At 37.1% G+C, this 21,621-nt stretch overlaps 1 protein-coding gene across 2 annotated transcripts; it reads left to right on the forward strand.

Moving 5' to 3' along the window:
- Nucleotides 1-14,003: 14,003 nt before the first annotated feature.
- LOC130722728 (uncharacterized) lies at nucleotides 14,004-21,525 on the forward strand. 2 transcript variants are annotated; one of them, XM_057573555.1, is made up of 13 exons: nucleotides 14,009-14,551; nucleotides 14,629-14,782; nucleotides 14,967-15,049; nucleotides 15,282-15,341; nucleotides 15,424-15,636; nucleotides 15,730-15,858; nucleotides 16,509-17,159; nucleotides 17,562-17,754; nucleotides 17,868-18,061; nucleotides 18,341-18,445; nucleotides 20,085-20,224; nucleotides 20,567-20,845; nucleotides 20,956-21,525. In XM_057573555.1, the coding sequence occupies exons 1-13, from the start codon at nucleotides 14,204-14,206 to the stop codon at nucleotides 21,218-21,220; spliced, it is 2,814 nt and encodes a 937-aa protein (XP_057429538.1). In that variant the 5' UTR covers nucleotides 14,009-14,203; the 3' UTR covers nucleotides 21,221-21,525. The 2 variants fall into 2 exon arrangements, 1 of the variants encoding a protein (XP_057429538.1); XR_009014085.1 differs by lacking the exon at nucleotides 20,956-21,525 and having other exon boundaries at nucleotides 14,004-14,551; nucleotides 20,085-20,329; nucleotides 20,567-20,706.
- The last annotated feature ends 96 nt before the right edge of the window (nucleotides 21,526-21,621 follow it).

Raw genomic sequence — 21,621 nt, forward strand, 5'->3', positions numbered from 1 at the left:
TTGCTTAATTTTTTTGATGATTTATATCACACAGGTAGATTGGTAAAGGGGCTGAATTCTACTTTCATTGCACTTATTCCCAAAGGAGGTCAGCAGAAAGAGATATCAGATTATAGGCCAATAAGCTTGATTGGGAGTGTGTACAAATTGCTATCCAAGGTGTATCAGTTCGTCTGAATCAGGTGCTTCCAAGGTTGCTAACTCAGAATCAATTCGCTTTTACAGCAGGGAGACAAATTGCTGACTGCTCGTTGATTGCAACTGAAATTGTCCATTATATGTCCTTAAGGCCACAGGGAGGTTTGCTTTTTAAAATTGATTTTGCAAAGGCTTATGACAGTGTTGAATGGGCTTTTCTTTTGGAGCTCTTGCAGGAGATGTGATTTGGAGCAAAATGGATTAAGTGGATGCAATGTTGCATTTCTTCAGCCTCTTTGGCGATCTTGGTTAATGGGTCGCCGTTAGATTTCTTTTCAATTGAAAAGGGGTTGAGACAGGGCGATCCATTTTCTCCTCTCCTTTTTAATATAGTTACAAATGCAATGTCATGCATGCTGAATCAGTTATTAGATCAGGATAATCCACGTGGGGTGGAAGTGGCTCCGGGCATTTATTTAAATCATTTACAATTTGTTGATGACTCTCTGTTATTTTTTAGATTGTATTCAGACTCAGTATGAGACCTTGGCCTTGGTGGTTGAAACTTTTTTGTTTGCTTCTAGCCTCAAAATTAATTTTAGCAAATCATAGCTATTCGGTGTGAATGCGCCATTGGTGGTGGTTCAGGAAGCAGCAAATTGGTGGAATTTTAAGGTTGGCTCATTGCCATTCATATACCTTGGCACGCCTCTTGGAGGCAATCCCAGAAGGTTATCGTTTTGGAATCCAGTGCTTGAGCGACTGACAGCAAAATTGGGTACATGGAGTTCTCGCTTTTTATCATTAAGCGGGAGGTTAGTACTTCTTAAATCTGTTTTAAATGCTATTCCTCTATACTATATGGCACTTTATAGAGCACCGAAGGGGATCATTTTGAAAGTTGAGAAAATAATGCGTCGCTTCTTGTGGGGGGGGGGGGAGTACAGGGTGTAAATAAAATTATGTGGGTGGCTTGGGATGATGTATGCAAAGGGTCTAAGTATGGCGGTTTGGGGATGGGGTATCTTGAGTGGAAAAATAAGGCTTTGCTGTTGAAATGGATTTGGCGGTTTGGAAAGGAAAATATGCGTTGTGGAGGGCAGTAATTTGTGGAAAATATGGTTTGCAGAGGGAGCTAATATCCTTTAGTTTGGATTTATTGCTTAATAAAAATTTATCTATTCCGCTTGTTGATGTGTGCGCAATATAGCGTGAGAATGGACCGGTTGGGATTGTATTCAGGGAAGGAATAGCTTGACAAGTGGGGAGGGGAAGTGGAGTTCTGTTCTGGTTAGATCATTGGGCTGGTGCGGGACCTTTCCGGCTTGTTTTTCCACGGATTTTTGCTCTTGCAACACATAAAAGAGCAACAATCATGGAATGTGGTGTGGTGGATGGGCATAAGTGGGTATGGAACTTATCTTTTGTGAGAGAATTTCTGGGTTGGGAAAGACAACAGTATGATGATTTTCAGGTTGTTCTCCAGCAATTGGTTCCTAAACAGGGGTGCATGCAGATGTTGATTGTATGGTATGGAAACATGATAATTTGGGCATGTTTAGTGTGAAATCCTTATGTACAGTTGCTAAGGCAAGGTCGTTCACGGAAGATGGCTGGTCGGTTCCGAAATCATTAAGGCCAATTTTGCCATTAAAAATTGCTCTCTTTCTATGGCAGGTCCAGAAGAACAGGGTTGCTACTAAAGCAAATTTGTGCCGGCGTGGTGTGGCTTTGGAGGATGGGGTGGATTATGTGCTGTGCTCTGCTGCACCTGAAACGGTGTGTCATCTTTTTCTGCATTGTCCCAAGGTTTGGCAGTTGTGGGCAAACATGTTGTATAAAGAAGGTGTTTGGTGGGGGTGCCCGAATCTATCCAGGCGTGCTTGGCCGAATGGGGTCGCTTCGTAGAAACACAACAAGAATTTTATGGGATTTGATTCCTTATGCTCTATGTTGGGTGGTGTGGTCAGCTAGAAATAACGTGATTTTTAACGAATTATCTTTTGTTGCATAAAAGGTTTGGGAGTCTCATATGTTTATAATATTTACATGGATAAAGGCCTGGTGGAAGGATTGCCCATATGGGGCGGATCAATTTGCCTAGGGTTTCGCCAAAATAGATATACAGGAGAGAGCGGGTGTTCGACCAGTTGTGCCTTGGAAGCCTCCTGCAGGAATGAATTTAAAATTTAATGTTGATGGGTCTTTCCAATCGGGGTGTGCCGGCATTGGTGGTATTTTGAGGAATGGTGCGGGGGTTGTGCTTGGCAAATTTTCCAGAAGAGTTGAGGTACATAGAGCTGATGTGGCAGAGGTGTTGGCTATCCTTTATTCTCTCTTGTTTTGTCAACAATTTATGGTGTCTTTTGTGGAGGTTGAGAGTGATTCTACACTAGCTGTTGGTTAGGTAAAAGGTGAACAAATGAGACCGTGGAAACTTACAAATGAGTTGAATATGATAGATTATTTGATGTCGCTTGTGACTTGTCTTGGGGTGAATCATATCTTGAGGGAAGGGAATGCAGAGGCGGACGAGTTGGCAAAACAATGGTGCTTTTGTGAGGAGCCGGTTTGGTTCTATTCCCTGCACTAATATTTCATTAGTACCAGGAGGTGCTTTTTGGTTTTTTTTCTTGTTTGCAGGATAAAGGTTGGCGTGTATTTGCTTGATGGGGCTTGGAAAATATCTCCATGATTTGCTCGTTGCATGGTTGGATTTTTACTGTGTTTGTTGCTGCTGAAAACATCATGGTCGTGATTGTTGTTGCTGTTTTTACTCTGTTTGTTGTCGTGGCCTCTTACTGTTGTTGTTGCTGTTTGGCCGAAAATAACTGATGTTGTTGTTGCTGTCGAGCTGCTGTTGTTGCTGTCACTAATGGTGCTGTTAAGTGATGTTGGTTGCTGTTGCTGGTTTTTGTTGTTGTTGTTGCTGTTGAAATAATCAGGATGTTGTTTGCTGTTGTTGTTTCCTTTTTGTTGTTGCTGTTGGTTGCTGCTAGTGCTGTTGCTGCACGAAAATGACTGTTTTTGTTTTTGCTTAATTTACGTTTGCTGTTTGGGGCAATGAGCTGAGCTTAAATAATTTTAGACATCTATTACATGTTTTAGTTGCAGAATTGGCTATCTCAAGATTGTGGTACTCTTTTTCCTTGCTTGGTTTTTATCCCAATGGGTTTTTCCAAGTAAGGTTTTAATGAGGCTATTTCTTGGAATATTGTTTAAGTCATTCTGCGGGTTGGTGGTGGGTTCTTTTAAGCTCACGGTGTGTCCGTTGTTCATCCCTTTGGTTACCTTAGATTGTATTTGCTACTTGTCTTGAGTTGTTTTATACTCAGGATTATTTTTAATAATATTCATTCATCTTTCAAAAAAAAATATTCTCAATGTTTTTCGGTGATCGGGATTGCTGTGTTATGCAGCTTTGAGGTGTTTTTTATTTTTTGGATGCTACTATTGAAGTGTTGAATTGGTTGAGGAAGGATTTTTGGGATGTATTCTTCTGTGTTTCAAGTGGGGGGTTGGTTTAAAGAGGAGATTGGCTTTCGTTTTTTAAGGGACCAGTGCATATTTCATCTGGTTAAAGTTCATAGAGTTCTCTAGCTTAGGACTATAGTGAATTATGCTTGGCAATGGTGTTTTTATCGAGTTTGGTCAAGATGTTATTTTTAGCTATGTTTCCTTTATAGTCAGCTGATATCAGACATGAGACTGATCTTGGTTTTTTTTATGGTTGTAGCCTTTGGTGGGTTACTTTTACCCTACATGAGAAAGGTTGTTCTCATGACTATCTTTCTTTCAATAATACTTTTCCTTCCAAAAAATATATTTTTATCCAATTTCTCCAATTTTTTAGATTTTGTCTAGATTTTATTTATTTATGAAACTCAACCAGCGAGCCAACCCGCGAGCCGGGGCGGGTTGGCCTGACCCAACCCGTGACGGGCTGGCCCATAAGGGTCGGGCCAGCCCATTGACAGCTCTAGTAGGGGCGATTTGTCGTAGTAGGTGTTTGGCGGTTGCATCTTTTGGGCTATTTTGATCCGTTTCTTTTCTTTCAAAAAAAGGAACTTAAAAATTTACTTTAAAAAAAATTTATCAGAACAAGTGGCATTACTCAGATTTAAAAAATAAAACAAAAAAGCAACGTGGAAAAGCTGACTAGATAAAAAACATGACACATGATACTCAGACACACTTCAGACCCAATTAGATTAAAAAAAAGTTTTAAGGATCCAATTTGATTGAAAACTTTACAGGGACCATATTTGATTCTCTTTACAATTTCAGGGACCAAAAGAGTATTTAAGCCAATATCGATCCACATGGATTATGTTACCTTATGCTCTAAATAAGTTTGAAACGTGATTGTAGTAGCTAAATTAAGAAAACAATTGAAACGATTCAATAAAACGTATGGAAAAAGCACACTAGGGAATTGATCTTGTTAACCCTCGCTATGTTTCTAACCACTCTAATTATATATAAAATTAATTAAATCTATTCTCAGTGTTATGCCTAATTGTTTACTTGTTTGTTCCTCAGTCAAGATCTCTTTTAATTAATTAGTGACAGTTAATATCTCAGTACATAATTCTAATTAATAGGAGACAAATATTGATTTCAGGTAATCATATATAATTCGCTACCCTTATCCCAAAGGTGTAGAGACCCATTTTCAATTCTTCCACAAATTTATACTGCCTACTAATTTCCCAATCGAATAAAAACTAGTAAGATAATTTATGCACAATTAAATTCAATTAAATCGGAGAAGGAACTCATGAACATAAGCAGTCATTCATAAATAATTCATAGTATAATACCCTGATTTCTCGAGCGTCATTAGTAACACAAACACACTAATTTTTGTTGCCAACAAATTTAATGCCGTTAATGAAGTACAATTAAAAGAAACCATTTCAGAAACCAAGGGCAAGTAATTTCAAAGTAAACTTGCTCTTTGGCGCCAAGCAGGGCAACACACAAGAGACTTCTCCAAAAATCAAATACAAGATTCATGCGGAAGCAAAAACTAGTTGATCGACTCTCTACCCAAAAACACTACTTAATCACACCACTCGTAGCTAAAGCATGGTTGATGTGACGCACTAAGTCGGCTATCATAACATTAATCCTCACATTGAGCATGCTCCACACATATCAGGTGAGTCCCTTTCAAGGAGCTCGCAGTCCATGCTCGTTGCACTCAAGTTCCACATCTCAATTGCTAAGGTCTTGGCAATAAGTGCACACACAACAAACAGAGATAGTCAACTTCTAGAAAGAAATGTCCATGGGAATAAACATGAAGTATAGTATGGTTCAAACAAAATCAATCACCAACATGTATAAGCGGTGACAGATCCAAAACTTTTAGATTGTGGGGGCAATATATATAAATTTGTAGCATCAAAATTAAAACATATATTATTAAATATATATTATAGCAGATCTCTACGAGTTTTTATATATATAGCAAGAGCCTTTTTAATAGTTATCATTCGTAATATATAAACTAACAATAAAACTTCGCTCTCACTTAAATCCACCCGCCATTAATCCAGAGAGATAAGAAAAGAGAGAAAAATGAGAGATATACCATGTAATGTCATAGAAAAATAAAAGAAACATAAGAAGTAAAAGTGGGTAGAAATGATAAAATAGAAAAAAAAAGATGTGAATGAATCAAAATACCTAAATTAACTCTAAGATGCACTAATATAGAATACATCTATAAAATAATTTTCAAGCTAACAATCTACATTCAAAAGTTATATGGATTTTTTTAAGATAGATAGAATTAAAATAAAAATTAATAAGTGAAAAATTGCATACAAAACCAGATTTAAAATTGGATTTTGAAACTGGATTTGGTTCAAAACCGAATTTTAAACTGGATTTAGCCGGCTGAAGTCCATATTTTGTATGTAGCCATTCTTCTCTTAATTACCAAAACATATGGGGAAACATATAAAAATCACTACATGATGTGTTTACTTCCCATCTTAGTAAAATGTTTTTTCTCTCACTTTTTTAGTAATTTGTTTTTTTTATACAATTTTAAAGAAATCAGAAAGAAACCTGGCAGAGGAGATATAGAAAAATGTCGTGACTGTTTGGGAACACACATGCTTTTGTAACCAAAATAGATATCATATGATTTTACCATCACGAGACAAACATAACACAACACAAGCAGTCTATGACTCTATCAATTCATTCGAAGCTTCACCCCACTGAATGAGCAAAGTAACAAACAACAGCCAATAAATCCAAACTCTTATCCATCTATTCATAATAATGTCCACAAGAACTGAACATAAAAATTCGTAACACTAATTGCGCAACATATTTGTTCGGGTAAGGAATGATCAAACTTGAGTAATGACGTATGACATTATGAAAGACTATTTTATTAGGCTGATCCTCCGTGGAAGTTGTCAAAACATTTATTATTTATAAAACAATTAATTCTAAGATATTTTATATATTTAATTTGAAACTATTTTTATTTATTTTTATTTTTTAAAAATATTATAGAAATGGTATATCTTTTTTTCTAAAACTGAACTTTATTGAAAAAATCATAGAACATGAGAACATCCCTCCCATATAAGCTAATTGTTTGACAAAACCCATAATACATCTGATCTCCCACAACCCTGATTAGCCCAAAAATCAGCTTGTACATTTCCCTCCCTCAATACATGTTGTATTCCCACACAAGAGACCAGCTCCCACAGGTAATCAATCTGGTTAAATATTTGCTGTGATTTCCAAGGTCTTTTATACCCATCCAAAACTCAGCCAATTGCTAATGTGGAATCACTCTCAATAAGAACATTATGGCAGTTAAAATGATGACAGAACAGCAAAGCATGGAGTATGGCATGGACCTCTGCCTCATAAGCCCACATAAAGCCAGTTGACATAGAGAAGTATCCCAGAATTTGTCCGCTCGAGTCGCGTAACACTCCACCAATTCCACTTTCCCCTGGGTTACCTTTTGAAGCTCCATCCACATTAAATTTCAACACTCCAGATGGTGGTGCCTGCCAATCCACTGCAACACGAGAGGTAGCTTGGGTTTGCAGCCTCACAAATTCAAATCCCGCCACAAATTGTCCTAAGGAATATGAAAAGTCCTCCCTATGACCCTTTACCCACCAGTAAACCCGAGCTAACATGATGTCCCATACATTCTCCAAGTTGAAAGATTTGTGATTGAAGACCACTGTATTCCTCTCAAGCCAACAAGACCATATGATATCAAAAGGAATTAAAGTCCAAACCTGTTTATCTGTCATGACACACACCTCTTCCCAACTTTGAATCAAGCAAGATAATTTTCCCGGCATCACCCAAAGGACCCTTTCGCGTTGCACTACCCGAGCCCACAAACACCAAACCGCCGGACAATGCAAAAATAGATGGTCTATTGTTTCCAATTCAGCTGTGCACATCACACATCCAGGCCCCTCGTCTAATTGAATACCGTGTGACACCAGATTGGCCTTTGTAGCTACACGATTACTTTCAGCTTGCCACACGAATAACGCTACCTTTGCTGGTAGCCACTTGACTACTGCACCTGGAACCCGCCATACTGTTTGTGTGAGCTGATGATCCTCCACCAAAACTGTCAAAGCCTTCACCGTGAACAGCCCCAGTTTGTCACCCTTCCAAAGCAAACAATCGACTACATTTTTTGCTGGTATCATTGCATTTATCCGCTGCATATTAATCCTTATTGCTGGTATATCTTATAAATATGTTTACCATAATAAATATAAATAAAAAATAAAAAATTAATTATTTTATATTTTATCTAGAGATATTTAAGATATTTTATAAATATTTAGAATATTTATAAATAATATATTTATTATTTTGTTAGAAGATAATTTTTTTAGAGAAGACAACTTCACCATTAAACAGAAGTCCTACAAAATTAAAATATCCATATAAACTTCATACAAAACCCATGCATTTCATCTCGACGGTTAGAAGATAATTTTGTATATTTATTATTTATATTTAAATTAATTAATTTTTCGTTAAAGAATTGTTTGTTAGCATCTTTTAGATGGTATTTAAGGGGTGATGTAAGTGTAGATTTTAGAGAAGAATGAAATATGAGATATTATTAATGGGATGAAGTGTAGATTTCAGACAAATCTTGAGGAGGTGAATGTATTTTATTCTAATAGAATTAATTGTTGTGACACATATTTAAAATCTAATTGATTGGCGACACATCAAAGTTAAACTCTTAATTTTTATTGAATGATTTCAGCTCTCCAACTCACATTGCTCGCCTTACTTAACTCACTAAGAGCATCTCCGATGCTAGTTCTTGTAACACCCCGATTTCGGTGGCGTCACTTTAGTAACTCAAAATAAAATAAAGCCGAAAAGCAGGTATTTTTTTTCGTTTTGTTTAAATAAAAAGACTTGTCGAAATAAAGACTCAACCCAATCGCGATTAACAGCGATTAATATACAATACAAGCACAGCCCTCGCTGCAACTAAAAACATCGTCACGAGTGACCTCCAGTGACGGAAAGGTAGTGCCCGTCGGCAATTATGTACAAACTAAAACAAAAGGTCAAGTATTCTGAATACAGTCCTCCAACGAAAGTAAGTCGGCCCAAAACGGCCTCAAAAGACTTCCTACGTCCGACAAACTCCCTGTGATCCTCATGGAAGGGAATCACACGAAAAGCTAATAGTCGGGGACCTGCCCTGCCCCAAAATAAGGAATGACAATCAGAGCTATGACTCTAACAACCAACTCAAAGACTCTAACCACCCATATCCCACACTACTTTCATCGACCCTTCCTCGATCAGGCCTGAAGTCCGGGTCCTCGTCGAAAGCTTCAGTAATAGTCATTACGCTCCTGGTCCTCCTCGAGTGACGAGTCATCACGAATCGGCTGACGGACGCCTGGCAGCAGGCCGACCGCCCAAACACAAACATACAAACAAAGCCAAGGCGCTAGGGTCAACTTACAGAATACAATTGATATACAACCAACATGCGATAAAGGGGGTATATATATGTTGTATATATACATATAAGTTATGCGTTGCCTACCCTAAGGTATATACATGACATGTTATCAAATCTCTTACACAATTCAATCATCAAAACACATAACGATGTTTATCAACATCAAATCATCAAGTCTCAACAATTATAGTTAGAGTGCATGATATGTCATACAACGGTAATCATAATAAGATGCATGGTGTGCCAATGCAGAATATGCTGACACAAACCCGAATAACGTCACTCTGCTTGGCGACGGGACAAACCAATGGTATTGCCACTTAAAGGCTGGGCACCTCGAGACGGTCGTAACACTGGCCTCGTGTTTAACCATTTCTGCTCGGGCGTCGCTTATCACCTTTGGCTATAGTCAAGACGATCCAACTCTACATGGTTTGACCATTTCTGCTTGCTATGCCGGACATCAACAGGCACGATACAACTCTACATGGATGATCGTTACCTCCTGTTGTGCCAGGTATAGTCAGGACCGATTCAACTCTACACGGCTGATCGTTGCTTCCTGCTATACCGAAGTACTCCACTTGGCACTTCATCGCGTGTATGCATGGGTGCAATATGGTTAGCTAAACAACGATTCGTCCTCACAGGTAAAATTGGTTCATTGACCAAAGACATCTACAATGAGAAACCTAGGCTATAGTCAAGTCGGTTGTGACCCCACGGGTTTAACCATTCTGCTTGCTACGCCAGACATCAACAGGCACGATACAACTCTACACGGCTGACCGTCACTACCTGTTGTGCCAAGTGTACTCTACTAGGTACCTTACTAACGCCCAGACCCTTGGCTAAAGCCCGTCTTCAAATTCTTTCCCATAAAATGAGTTCCCTTAAAACAATAGTTCTCTTATTAGGCAAAATGTTCCATTGTGAATTAGTCCATTATGTCGTTAATTCCAAAGTTCAGTTTTTCATTTCCAACACCTTTCAAAATAAAGTTCCCAAAGCTAGGATCACCGACCCATTCCCGTTTTCCAACTCACTTTCATTCCTAAGTCTTTTCCGTTGAATCATCGTCATTAATTAAAAACATTATATTCTTAATAAATATATTATGGATTTATTTACATAAAACAGATTATGATTATTTTCAGTCCAAAACTCTATAAGTTCAAAGTTTCCATCAAACCCAAACAACTCCCCGAGAAAACACTAGATCCCCTAGAACAATGAAGGTTCGAACCTTGGTCCGACCTAACAAACGTTCCCAAAACAAACCCGTCCTTGTCATGACGAAGGTAAGTGTATTCTACACTCCAAAAGTGGCATCAAAATGCACGAATATAGTCAGCACAATTTAATCATAAACGCAAATACATCAAGCTCTATCGAGCGATGAATCAATATGGCAGTGCTGTAAACATAACCTTGTCATATCCACTAGAAAGCGATAAGACAGAAACCAGTAAACGGCCGAAGCCTCTCAGAAAACGGAGACACACGTCTCATATAAGTTCACCCGGCCGAAGCCTCCAGAAAACATTTTCCAGTTCAAAACGATAAACAACATTCAATATCAAGCAATATTCAAGTCGAATTTATCGACGCCTATAAATCAATAGCTAGTAAGTAAGTTGCCCTAACCTCGAGTTGTTCTAGTCTCGCGGTGCAGGTCTCGCTCACAAGCTTGCTCAGTCAATCCCAAGGTTTCCACAATTGAACCTTTGAGCAAACAAAGCAATAATGAATCAACACAAGTCGATACAGTCGAAACAATCCTAACTAATGGTCGACAAAGCTCGAGAAGCTTCAGAGTACAACATTTAGGCACGAATGGAAGGGCTTCCCCCGAATGGATGAGTTTTGACTCGATTCAAGTTTTGTACAAAAACACTTTATTCGCTAAAACGTGCATAACTCGAGCTACAGAACTCGGAATGACACAAAACCAGCGCCAAAATTTCGACAATTGAAAGAGCTACGCAATGGCTCAGGTCATAGAGACTCAAAAATTATTTTTGGACACGGTACCCAAGCAAATAGGTTTCGGCCACTATGGAAAATAGGGTTTTCGAACTTTTTCTTCGATCTAAATCAATTCCTAGGTATTCTTAGGCGATATCTAGGCCAGGGAAACTCTCAGAAAAATTATCGGGTCGAAAACTGTCGCAGGGGTATTTTGGTCAATATTTTTAGCTCGGAAACTCAAAATCAGAATTTCGAAAAACAAATTAGATGGGGTCGATCCTAACGACACTTATAACAACTAATCCTACTAAAGCTAAGCTCAGTCGAGAGTTTTTGATCCAAAAAGCGGAACCTCAGCATAAAAATGGGTTTTTGAGCAGAATTGAAACTCGGCGGCAATTCGGCGAGATTCAACAGAAAACAACCGGATATTCATGCTCTAGAGCACGTAGGCAATAAGTTTAGACACTGAAATCAAGTTATTTGGACAGTTTTACAAAAAGCTCCAAACTTTGAGCTCAGAAAAACATATGAAAAGTCGACAGATCTGACGATCAGAAGTGAGGGATAGTAACTATACCTCGATGTCTTCGATTAGCAACGAACGGAACGACGATCGGTCAAGAATTGGAAAAAAAACACTTTTCCTCCTTTCCTCCAAGAGCTCTCGGCCGTGTGTGTGTGTTTTGGGATTTTTTTGTTTTTTTTTTTCATTTTTCATACTATATATAGGAAATGGAAAATGCGGAAAAATGAAAATTTCGCAATTCCGATTTTTCCTACTGATTCCAACGTATTTTAGACACGATATTCTTCCCGCTGAATCTTCTAATTCTTCAAAGAAATATCAGTATGATTTTTGGTTTTCGAGGCTTGTTTTTAATGCTTACCGGCATAAAAAATGCACTTTATGCACTTTATGATATTGACCTCGGATGCAGAAACTTCCTTCTGAAGAAAGATTTGGAACGTCGATTAGAGTGGGCGTGCGCGGATGAAATATTTATTTGAAGCTCCGAATAGAAAAAGTCTTCATCGTCCGTCGATTTTAGGGTTTTTGAACTATCAGGGATTCCGTTTCGGCAAACTTCCGAGAATTGGAATTTGACGTTCGTACATTCCAGGGATTCGCATCGAAATACTTGTTTATAGACGAATAAGAGAAATTCTAACATTTCTCTGAAGATTTTTGGAATTAGTTTCCATCGCGTCCTAAAGTGTAAATTAGCTATTTACTAGTGTCTTTGACCTAGGCTTAGGCGAATATTAATCGTGCTATAACTCTTATCGGTTTTGATACAATCCTTGAACTTTTCCTGAACCTTCTCCTTCATAAATTTATTTCATCCAATAAACTCTTGTTCAGGTTTCCCTTCACGATACATCGAACTTATTCGTTAATAAGGAATTCACTAATTTATTTTAAGCTTAAAATCTTGGGTCTCACAGTTCTTAGAGATGAGTTCTTAAGCTAAGAACTAAGAACCAGGTTCTCAAGCATTAGAGATGGTTGACGCGAACTTCTTAGTTCTGAAAAATAAGAACAAGTTTTTATATAAGAATGTTTTCGATGTTAGTTCTTAATTTTTAGTTCTTAGCATTATTCACATGAGTCTGTATTGTCACATGTTCTCTAAGCAACTTTTGCTCCAATCATAAGTTCTTAACTTTGAGTTTTAGCATTATTCATCTGGTCACATCACATTATTATAGCTTTTATTTTCATAGAGAAATAAAATAAAACTCATAAAGTAATAAAGCAATTTGAATTAAAAAAAAAACAATTTGGATGAAAGAGAAAAAATGGTTTTTAATGCTAAAAACTTATAAAGCAAAGTTGCTTATATAAGAACAAATTCTTGTTTTTAAGAACTAAGAACTCTACGTCAGTCATCTCCAATGCTTAAGAACCTGGTTCTTAGTTCTTAACCTAAGAACTCACCTCTAAGAGCATCTCCAATGCTAGTTCTTATTTCTTAGTTCTTAGCACTATTGATGTGAGCCCTTATTGCCACATGTGTTTAAGCAACTCTCAAGCAATTTTGCTCCAACCATGAATTCTTAGTTCTTAGTTCTATCACTATTCATTTGGTCTCATCAACCGCATTATTTATACTTTTTATTTTCACAAAGTAATTAAAAAAACTCATAAAGTAATAAAGTAATTTGGATGAGAGAGAAATAATTAATATTTTAAGCTAAGAATTCAAAAAGCAAAACTTCTTATAATAAGAACTGAGTTCTTATTTTTAAGAACTAAGGAGTCTATGTCAGCACCTCCAATGGTAAAGTTCTTAGTTCTTAGTTCTTAACTCCAAAATAAGAACTAAGAACCTTGCATTGGAGATGCTCTAAGAACTAGTGTCTCCAAAAGTTAGCTCAAGTGATAAGAGTTAAGAGACAGAAGGGTTTGGGGAATGAAGGGTAGGGGTCTAGGGTTCGAACCCTGATGATGGACTAATTTACTAACAACTAACATTTGCCTATAAAAAATATCCAAGAACTAACATTGAAGATGCTATAAGCAACTTGTTTAATGAGTTCTTAGCATCAATTTTTTTTTTTCTCATCCAAATTGCTTTATTACTTTATGAGTTTTGTTTTATTGCTTTATAAAAATAAAATTATAAATAATGTGGTGTGGTGAGACCAGAGAAATAATGTTAAGAACTTGTTGTTGAAGCGAAATATGCAAAAGTTTCTCGCGAGTTGGTTAAAATAGTAGGAACCTACACGAATAATGCTAAGAACAAAAAATTACTCGCGGAGAGCCAACCTATAGGGTTTAACATGTATTTTTTCTAATGGTAATGGGTTTAGGTTACGGGTTACCCGACCCATCAAAAAGCAAGAAGTGCTTGCATAGGGTCTCAGTTTCTCACTTCCCCTAGTTTCTGCTCGCATCCTCGCCGTGACGCCGCCTGAGAAGTCCTCGCCGCCGCCACCCTCGACCCACCCGAATCAAAACGGGTTCTTATTTATTAACCTAATTTGAGCTAAGCAAACAGAAAACAACAGTGAAGTGATTTTCTTCAAGACATAAACCCTAAACCCTTGTGTTCGCGAACCAGAGACTCCATGGCGAACCCTAATAGCCAGAAGAAGAAGAGCAACAAGAAGAAGAAAACCAAGTCTGGTCCTGAAAGCGTAGCCATGAAGGTGAAGAAGGCTACGACGGTTAACAACCCTTTCGAATCGATCTGGTCGCGCCGGAAGTTCGACATCATGGGCCAGAAACGCAAGGGCGAGACCCGTCGCATGGGTTTGGCTCGTTCCCATGCCATCCAGAAGCGGAACAACACGCTCCTCAAGGAGTATGAGCAAAGCGTCAAATCCTCCCTCTTCGTCGATAAGCGAATTGGAGAGAAGGATGAAGGTCTTGATGAGTTTGGCAAAGCTATTTTGAGATCCCAGCGTGAACGCCAGGTAGTACTTGTTCCTCAATTTCTGATTGGTTTCATGTTGGTTTTGAATTTTAATCTTGATAGTTTTTGAAATGCTAGTTGAATGTGAAACTGAGCAAGAAAAGCAAGTATCACTTGTCTGATGGAGAAGAAGATGATGATTTTGAAGGAGTTGATGCTCTTGGAAGAGATGATTATGAGGACCAGATGCTTGCTGATGGTGATGGCGACGACGACGCTGGTGAAACTGGCAGTATGTAACGTTCACTATTTGAATTCTATTGTTTTCGCATGGTTTTGTTTGCACTCTGGTGTACTAAGCCTTATTTTCTACTGTTATAGCCTTCAGCAAATTTTTTCATTCATAATGAACTTCTTAATATGCTTATTGTGTTGTTTTCGTGTCTTCGAGTGCATGATGAATGTTGGTTTTGTAGGAAATTCAGATTTGGTTCAGCACCTTAATGCTTATGGTGCGCGGAGTTCAGGGGAAATCGGTGTGGCAGGCAGTGAGGAAAATGTATGATCTGCTATGCTATTGTGTTTGTTTACCTTATTTTCTTTTTTCCCCTGTTATGATGACATTATGCATATATGAGATTATGCACCACATATGGTTTGTGTAATCTGCCGGTTATTTTTCTTTTTGTGACTGTGAAATCATAATATCCTCATCTTATTGAAGTTCTTCTCAATTGTCACTGTATTTAAACTTCTTCAAAGCTGTTTCTTAATGGTAACTTATCCTGTAGAGGCATAAAAGCAAGAAGGAAGTGATGGAAGAAATTATCTCAAAAAGCAAATTTTACAAGGTATATTTCTTTTACCAGGGCTGTGGTAGTGTATGTGTCACCTATATTGTTCACCTTATTTTCCTACTGTGATATTTTCCAGGCTCAAAAAGCTAAAGAGAAGGAAGAAAATGAAAACATGGTTGAAGAATTGGATAGGAATTTCACTTCCTTGGTTCATTCTGAGGCCCTATTGTCTTTGACTGAACCCACAAAGATGAATGCTTTGAAGGCTCTGGTGAATAAGAGTATTCCAAATAAACAAAGTGATAAGGATAGCTCATCTGCTACTCGGACTAAGAATGACTTTGTGCAGGTACTATTTACCCATGAGGGTTCATCTCAGATCTGGTAAATTCCTCTTATTATAAGAAGATCCTACATTCCAACTTTCTCTTTATGGAAGCAGGAAAAACCTGATGATTATGACATACTTGTCAGACAAATGGGATTTGAAATGCGTGCTCGCCCTTCAGATAGGATGAAGACACCTGAAGAGGTTGCTCAGGAGGAAAAAGAACACCTAGAGCAATTGGAGGTAAGATAATATGATATTTTTGGTACATTAGGTAACATGACTTTTGACCTTAGGTTTGTTATTTTAGTATATATTTTATTCTTATGATACAAAGGAGCATTGTCCTCATTTTTAAGTATTATTTAACTCCGACTCTCTGATACTGGTTGTGTATCTGAACTGCATTTTAAGAAGGTTTATATCACTTGTTATGGCCTGGGTATAGGAGTTGGAACAAACTGTGGACAGCCAAACTAAAAATCAAGTTTGATGTCATATTTTAATATAATGCAGTATCTTGTTGTAAGGAGGTTGACTAGGTGGAGGACAACCTGGCAGTTAGTTTTGGAGACAAAAATTATAGGACACACCCGTTAAGAGAGATTTAGAGGTCGATGATCTATCAGTGAACTCAATATAGTACAAAGCATTATGCCGTTATTTGACTCAGGTGGCTGACCCCACCTAGTGGGGAAATACTTGGTTGTTGTATAGTATCTTCTTGTGAAGTTGAATGAGCCTTGTCACTGTAGTAAGGTTACAGCCTTGTACCCTAGTACTTCTAGGTTATAGTCTAAGTCATGGAAACAGGCTCTTGCACATGGGGATAAGTTGTGTAAATCTTAATTTTTACATTTTCAAATAATTAATCCTTCTATCCATGATTTCAGGAGGAGAGGCAGAAGAGGATGATTGCTGCTGAAGATTCAAGTGACGAAGAAAATGAGGATTCAGAAGAAAGTGAAGATTCAAGTGATGAAGAAAATAAAGATTCAAAAGAGTCATCTAAACAGAAGCAAAGATTTCCTTCTGGTGATGATCTTGGTGATTCCTTCTCTGTCAATGATGAAACTTTGACTAAGAAGGGTTGCATTGAAAAGATTCTTGAAAGCATAAATGAAGAAGATTCTGGTAGTGAAGATGGTGAAGACTCTGATGATTCGGAAAGCTCTGAAGATTCTGATGAAGGATCAGATGAAGATTTTGGCAAACATAAGAATGATCTTACTTTGAAAGATTGGGAACAGAATGATGATGATGATATTGGTGCAGGTTCAGAAGATGAAGGTGATAATGATGAGGACAAAGATAAAGCTGCAGAAGGACTTGATGAGTTAAAAATATTGGATACCAACAGGAAAGTCGGAGGAAAAAAGTCGAAAGACTTCGACATTCCTTATATAATTCAAGCTCCTCAGACCTTTGGAGAATTATGTTCACTTGTGGATAAATGTTCAAATTCTAACACTATCTTGGTTATCAACCGGATTCGGAAAAGCAATTCAATCAAACTTGCTGTAGAAAATCGAAAAAAGATGCAAGTATGAACCTTTATTTTATATTTTGTTAAGATTCAAATATTCTCTTCTTGCTTTGTATATGTGTACTGAATCTATTGATCTTTTTATCTGAGATGTTGTCAGCTAAAAGTGTGTCTCGAGCTTTTTCAACTTGATATTGTCAGTTATGTTAATATATGTTCTCATTGATACATGCAAGGTTTAGTTTGTATAATGCCTGATTGTTGTGCTTGTTCTTATGTAGTTTAGTCTAGGATGCACTATTCTGAAATGACATTTGACTGTTTTGTATACTTGGTTAAGGGTAAACTCTCGCTTTCATTCTGTTCCTACATATATATTATTAGGAATTTGTGGCTCATGATTATTATATTTATATTCCAATTGTATGGGAGGCATTTATAATTCTTCTTTTCTTTTCAGACATTTTATGGAGTATTACTAGAGTACTTTGCTGTTTTGGCAAATAAGAAACCGTTGAATGTTGAATTGCTTAATATGCTGGTGAAACCATTGATAGAAATGAGTTTGGAAACCCCATACTTTGCTGCTGTATGTGCTCGTACCAGAATACAAAAAATAAGAGAGCAATTTGTTGGGAGTATCAAGAACTCAGGTCAGATTGAATTGAAGTTTACTTGTTGCATTCTCTGCCTTAACTATTTCCAAGTACTTTGAATTGACAGATTATTTGGTAATGCACTATCTGAAGTCCTTTTTTTGTCACAGAAAGTAGCAGTTGGCCTTCTTCAAAGACATTGTGTCTCTTGCGTTTGTGGTCCATGACATTTTCATGTTCGGATTTTAGACATCCAGTTTTGACTCCTGTGATATTATTGATGTGTGAATTTCTGATGCGTTGCCCGATAGCATCTGGTCGGGATATTGCGATTGGTTGTTTCTTATGCTCGATGCTTTTATCTGTAAGTACCTTGTAAGGAAAGATATTTTATTGAGTTTATTTTGTCTGGTACACCTGTCATAGGGTATGATCAGTAACGAGTTTTGAAGAAGTATGCTTGAATTGTATCATGGAATGGTGGCAACTAACCTAATCTTCATGGAAATCTATAGAAGTAGGATCTGTTTCTATGAATGAATTTTGCTTTTGGACATTTTGCTTTCAAAATATGTAATGCATTATCTTCCCTGCTTTTCAATAATTGCATTTACAGCTTGCTCACATACTGAATAAAATACAGGTATTTAGACAGTCTCGGAAGTTCTGTCCTGAACCAATAATGTTTCTTCGAACTTTGCTGTATGCAGCCACTGAAAGTAAATATATTTCAGATGAAGATGCCCTGGTATGACTTCATTGATCATTTGCAGTTCAAATCATATTATGGTGTGTACAGGGTGCATGCATGTTTGTGCAATACTAACCCCTTCTCATCCTGTGTTAGATATTGAAGTTCTTTCATAGAAGGCTAAATTCCTTAAAACTAGTTGGTTATTGTTGTCTAATCCTTACATTTAGACGATTTTCTCCTTTTGAAAAGTTTTTCTCACTGCTTGAAAACTCAGTTGAGTGAACACATTCAAACAGTTGCTGTTCATTTCCTGGACATTACTATTGATGCCCATAACAAGTTATCTTTTTCCTGAGTATTGTTGAGAGTCTGCTATGCTAAGCTGGATTGAGTACCTTCAGTACTCATATATAAACAAAAGGAGATGATTTTCTCCTTTTGAAAAGTTTTTCTCACTGCTTGAAAACTCAGTTGAGTGAACACGTTCAAACAGTTGCTGTTCATTTCCTGGACATTACTATTGATGCCCATAACAAGTTATCTTTTTCCTGAGTATTGTTGAGAGTCTGCTATGCTAAGCTGGATTAAGTACCTTCAGTACTCATATATAAACAATAAATAAAGTAAGGCCATTTTACTTTTATTTTTTTAAATCTGTAGTTCAATACAACAAACATATTAAATGGCCATTAGAAAAACATTTACTGTAGAAGCAGATAATGGGGAAGGGTAGATGGTCTGTGGTGAGAAAATATCCTCTTTTAATTTGCTTGCTGAATTTACATTCATACCTGTTGTCTTATGGGGTACATTATGTAAGTCCTGCTTAGTCCTCCCCCTTTGATGGTCATTTTGATACGAAGAAACTACTTGAAGAAAAAGGGGATCAGAGGCAGGGAGAGAAATGTATTTCAGAAAAGATCTGACAGAATATAATAGTGTTATTTTTAAGAATTTGGTTTACTAGAAATGCTAAATCTTACGGAAAAGATCTCAATAATTTGTTATACTAAAGATATTATCAGGGTGTGCGTAAATCTTGTGGAAAATTATACGGATAAGTTGATGTTTTTATGAGCATAATCTAAATTATATGAACTTCTTATCTGATGATAAATTTAAGGAAACATATATTCTATGATGAAACTATTTAGTATTTACTATTGAATCATGTAACTTTGAAATTTGAATTAACACTTACAGTGTAACTTCATGTTTGATCAATATTTTTAGCCAAGAATATGGATTTTGAATATTTTTGATGTTAAGCGTTTGTAAAACCAGGGAAAAAACTAATTCAAATTTCAAACTCACAAAATCTAAATGATTCTTACGCCGAGAAAAATGTAGTGATGAATGTTTCACAAAACCCGCTGTTGGATCAAGAGCTCTTGATGGTTCCCATCTTATTTATTCTCTGAACTTTTTTTTTTCGAAAGTATATGTCTCTATGCATTTTCCTTCAACTAATAGATCAGTTATTTCTATGCTTGCTGTCCCAATCTTTGGTTCTCAAAAGATTCTTTTCATGGTTTTGCATTTGAGATCGGTATGCTGAGGATATCACTTGATTTAGTCCTTAATCTAGCTAGATCCTGCTTTTGGTGTGCAATATCAGCATAATGGTGCTGTGCATGGTACTGCAATTTCAAGGTTGGACTCTGAACTCACCATGTTCTTTGTTTTCTGCCAGTTTAATCATCTTATGGAACCGAAAGCTCTCAAGCCTCTCCTCTGCATACATGAGACAGTAAACGAGATTAGCCCTCTGGATTTCTTTAAGATAATAAATATGCCAGAAGACTCTTGTTTTTTCACTTCTGATAGTTTCAGGTAACCAGTAATTTGTTACCACCGAAAGAAGAATGTTACCACCTTGACTCTATTTTGGTTTTGGATGGGGTCTGTGCTTTTTAAACTATTGGGGAGGGGCATGAGGTGTGTGGTTGATTTGAGTTATCAAGAGCTCATCATTTAGATTTTGTATGGTAGCTGTTATCTCAAGAAACAACACTGCATGAGCTAATGACTTCTTTCTTTGCATCATTTAGATTTTGTATGATAGCTCTAATCTCAAGAACCAATATTGCATGCAGCTAATGTTGAGAACTTCTTCTTTCAATGCATTGATCCTTGATTACTTTTTAAAGGTTTATGGTAATTCTTTGATCACAGGGCTAGTGTGTTACTTTCAGCTGTAGAAACTCTACAAGGATATATCAACATCTACGAAGGCTTAAGCTCATTTCCTGAAATGTTCTTACCAATTTTGAGATTGTTACTAGAGATAGCAGAACAGAAAAATATACCAAATGCATTGCAGGATAAAATTAAAGATGTGGCTGAGCTCATTAAGTTGAAAGTAGATGAACATCACTCCTTGAGGCGACCACTCCAAATGCGCAAACAGAAGCCAGTACCAATCAAATTATTGAATCCCAAGTTTGAGGAAAAGTAAGTCCCTCCTCTTTTCACGCATTAATTTGATACTGAGTTTCCTTAGCTAATGCGGATCAGAAAGGGAACTCAAATTAAGTACTTAAATGTCATATTTTGCTGTGCAGCTATGTGAAGGGAAGAGATTATGACCCAGATCGTGAACGAGCTCAAAGGAGAAAATTGGAGAGAGATTTGAAGCGTGAAGCCAAAGGGGCTGCTCGTGAATTACGTAAAGACAACTATTTCTTGCTTGAGGTGAAGGAGAAAGAGAGGTCTTTAAAGGAAAAAGAAAGAGCAGAGAAGTATGGAAGAGCTAAAGCTTTCCTTCAAGAGCAAGAACATGCTTTTAAGTCTGGACAACTAGGAAAAGGAAAGAAGAGAAGGGGATAAACTCGACACCCTTCTTGTAATCTGCATATTTAGTATTTACCCCCTACAATGTCCCGTTCAAACATTTGAGCCTTTCCTTTTCATATTACTCAGTTCAAGGAATCAGTTTTTATGCAGTCTAGTGTAGGGCGGAGGAACGTAAGGGTTAAACGTTGGTTTTGGTTAGAGTAGAGTACTGTGTTTAACGTGATTGCATTTTCATTCTAATCCATAAGAAGAGTTATTTTTCTTATGAAGATCACATGTCGTGCTTTTAGAAAATTAATTTTTTTTTTGCTTATAAAAAAAAATGTCCTTTTATTTACGTTGTCTTTCTAACATACTTGCACCGTCGCCACCTTTTAGGGAATTTTAGGGAATTCTTCATATGGATAATAAAAAATAAAATATGAAGCCCCACA

This window comes from Lotus japonicus, chromosome 6, assembly GCF_012489685.1.
Source record: "Lotus japonicus ecotype B-129 chromosome 6, LjGifu_v1.2".
Taxonomy (NCBI): Eukaryota; Viridiplantae; Streptophyta; class Magnoliopsida; order Fabales; family Fabaceae; genus Lotus; species Lotus japonicus.

Excerpts from the sequence above, each read along its gene's own strand:
- LOC130722728 (XM_057573555.1), top strand. The coding sequence starts at position 14,204 with ATGGCGAACCCTAATAGCCAGAAGAAGAAGAGCAACAAGAAGAAGAAA. Across the intron at positions 15,050-15,281 it reads TGGCAGGCAGTGAGGAAAAT|AGGCATAAAAGCAAGAAGGA; the intron begins GTATGATCTGCT and ends CTTATCCTGTAG. Across the intron at positions 18,062-18,340 it reads TATGCTCGATGCTTTTATCT|GTATTTAGACAGTCTCGGAA; the intron begins GTAAGTACCTTG and ends AATAAAATACAG.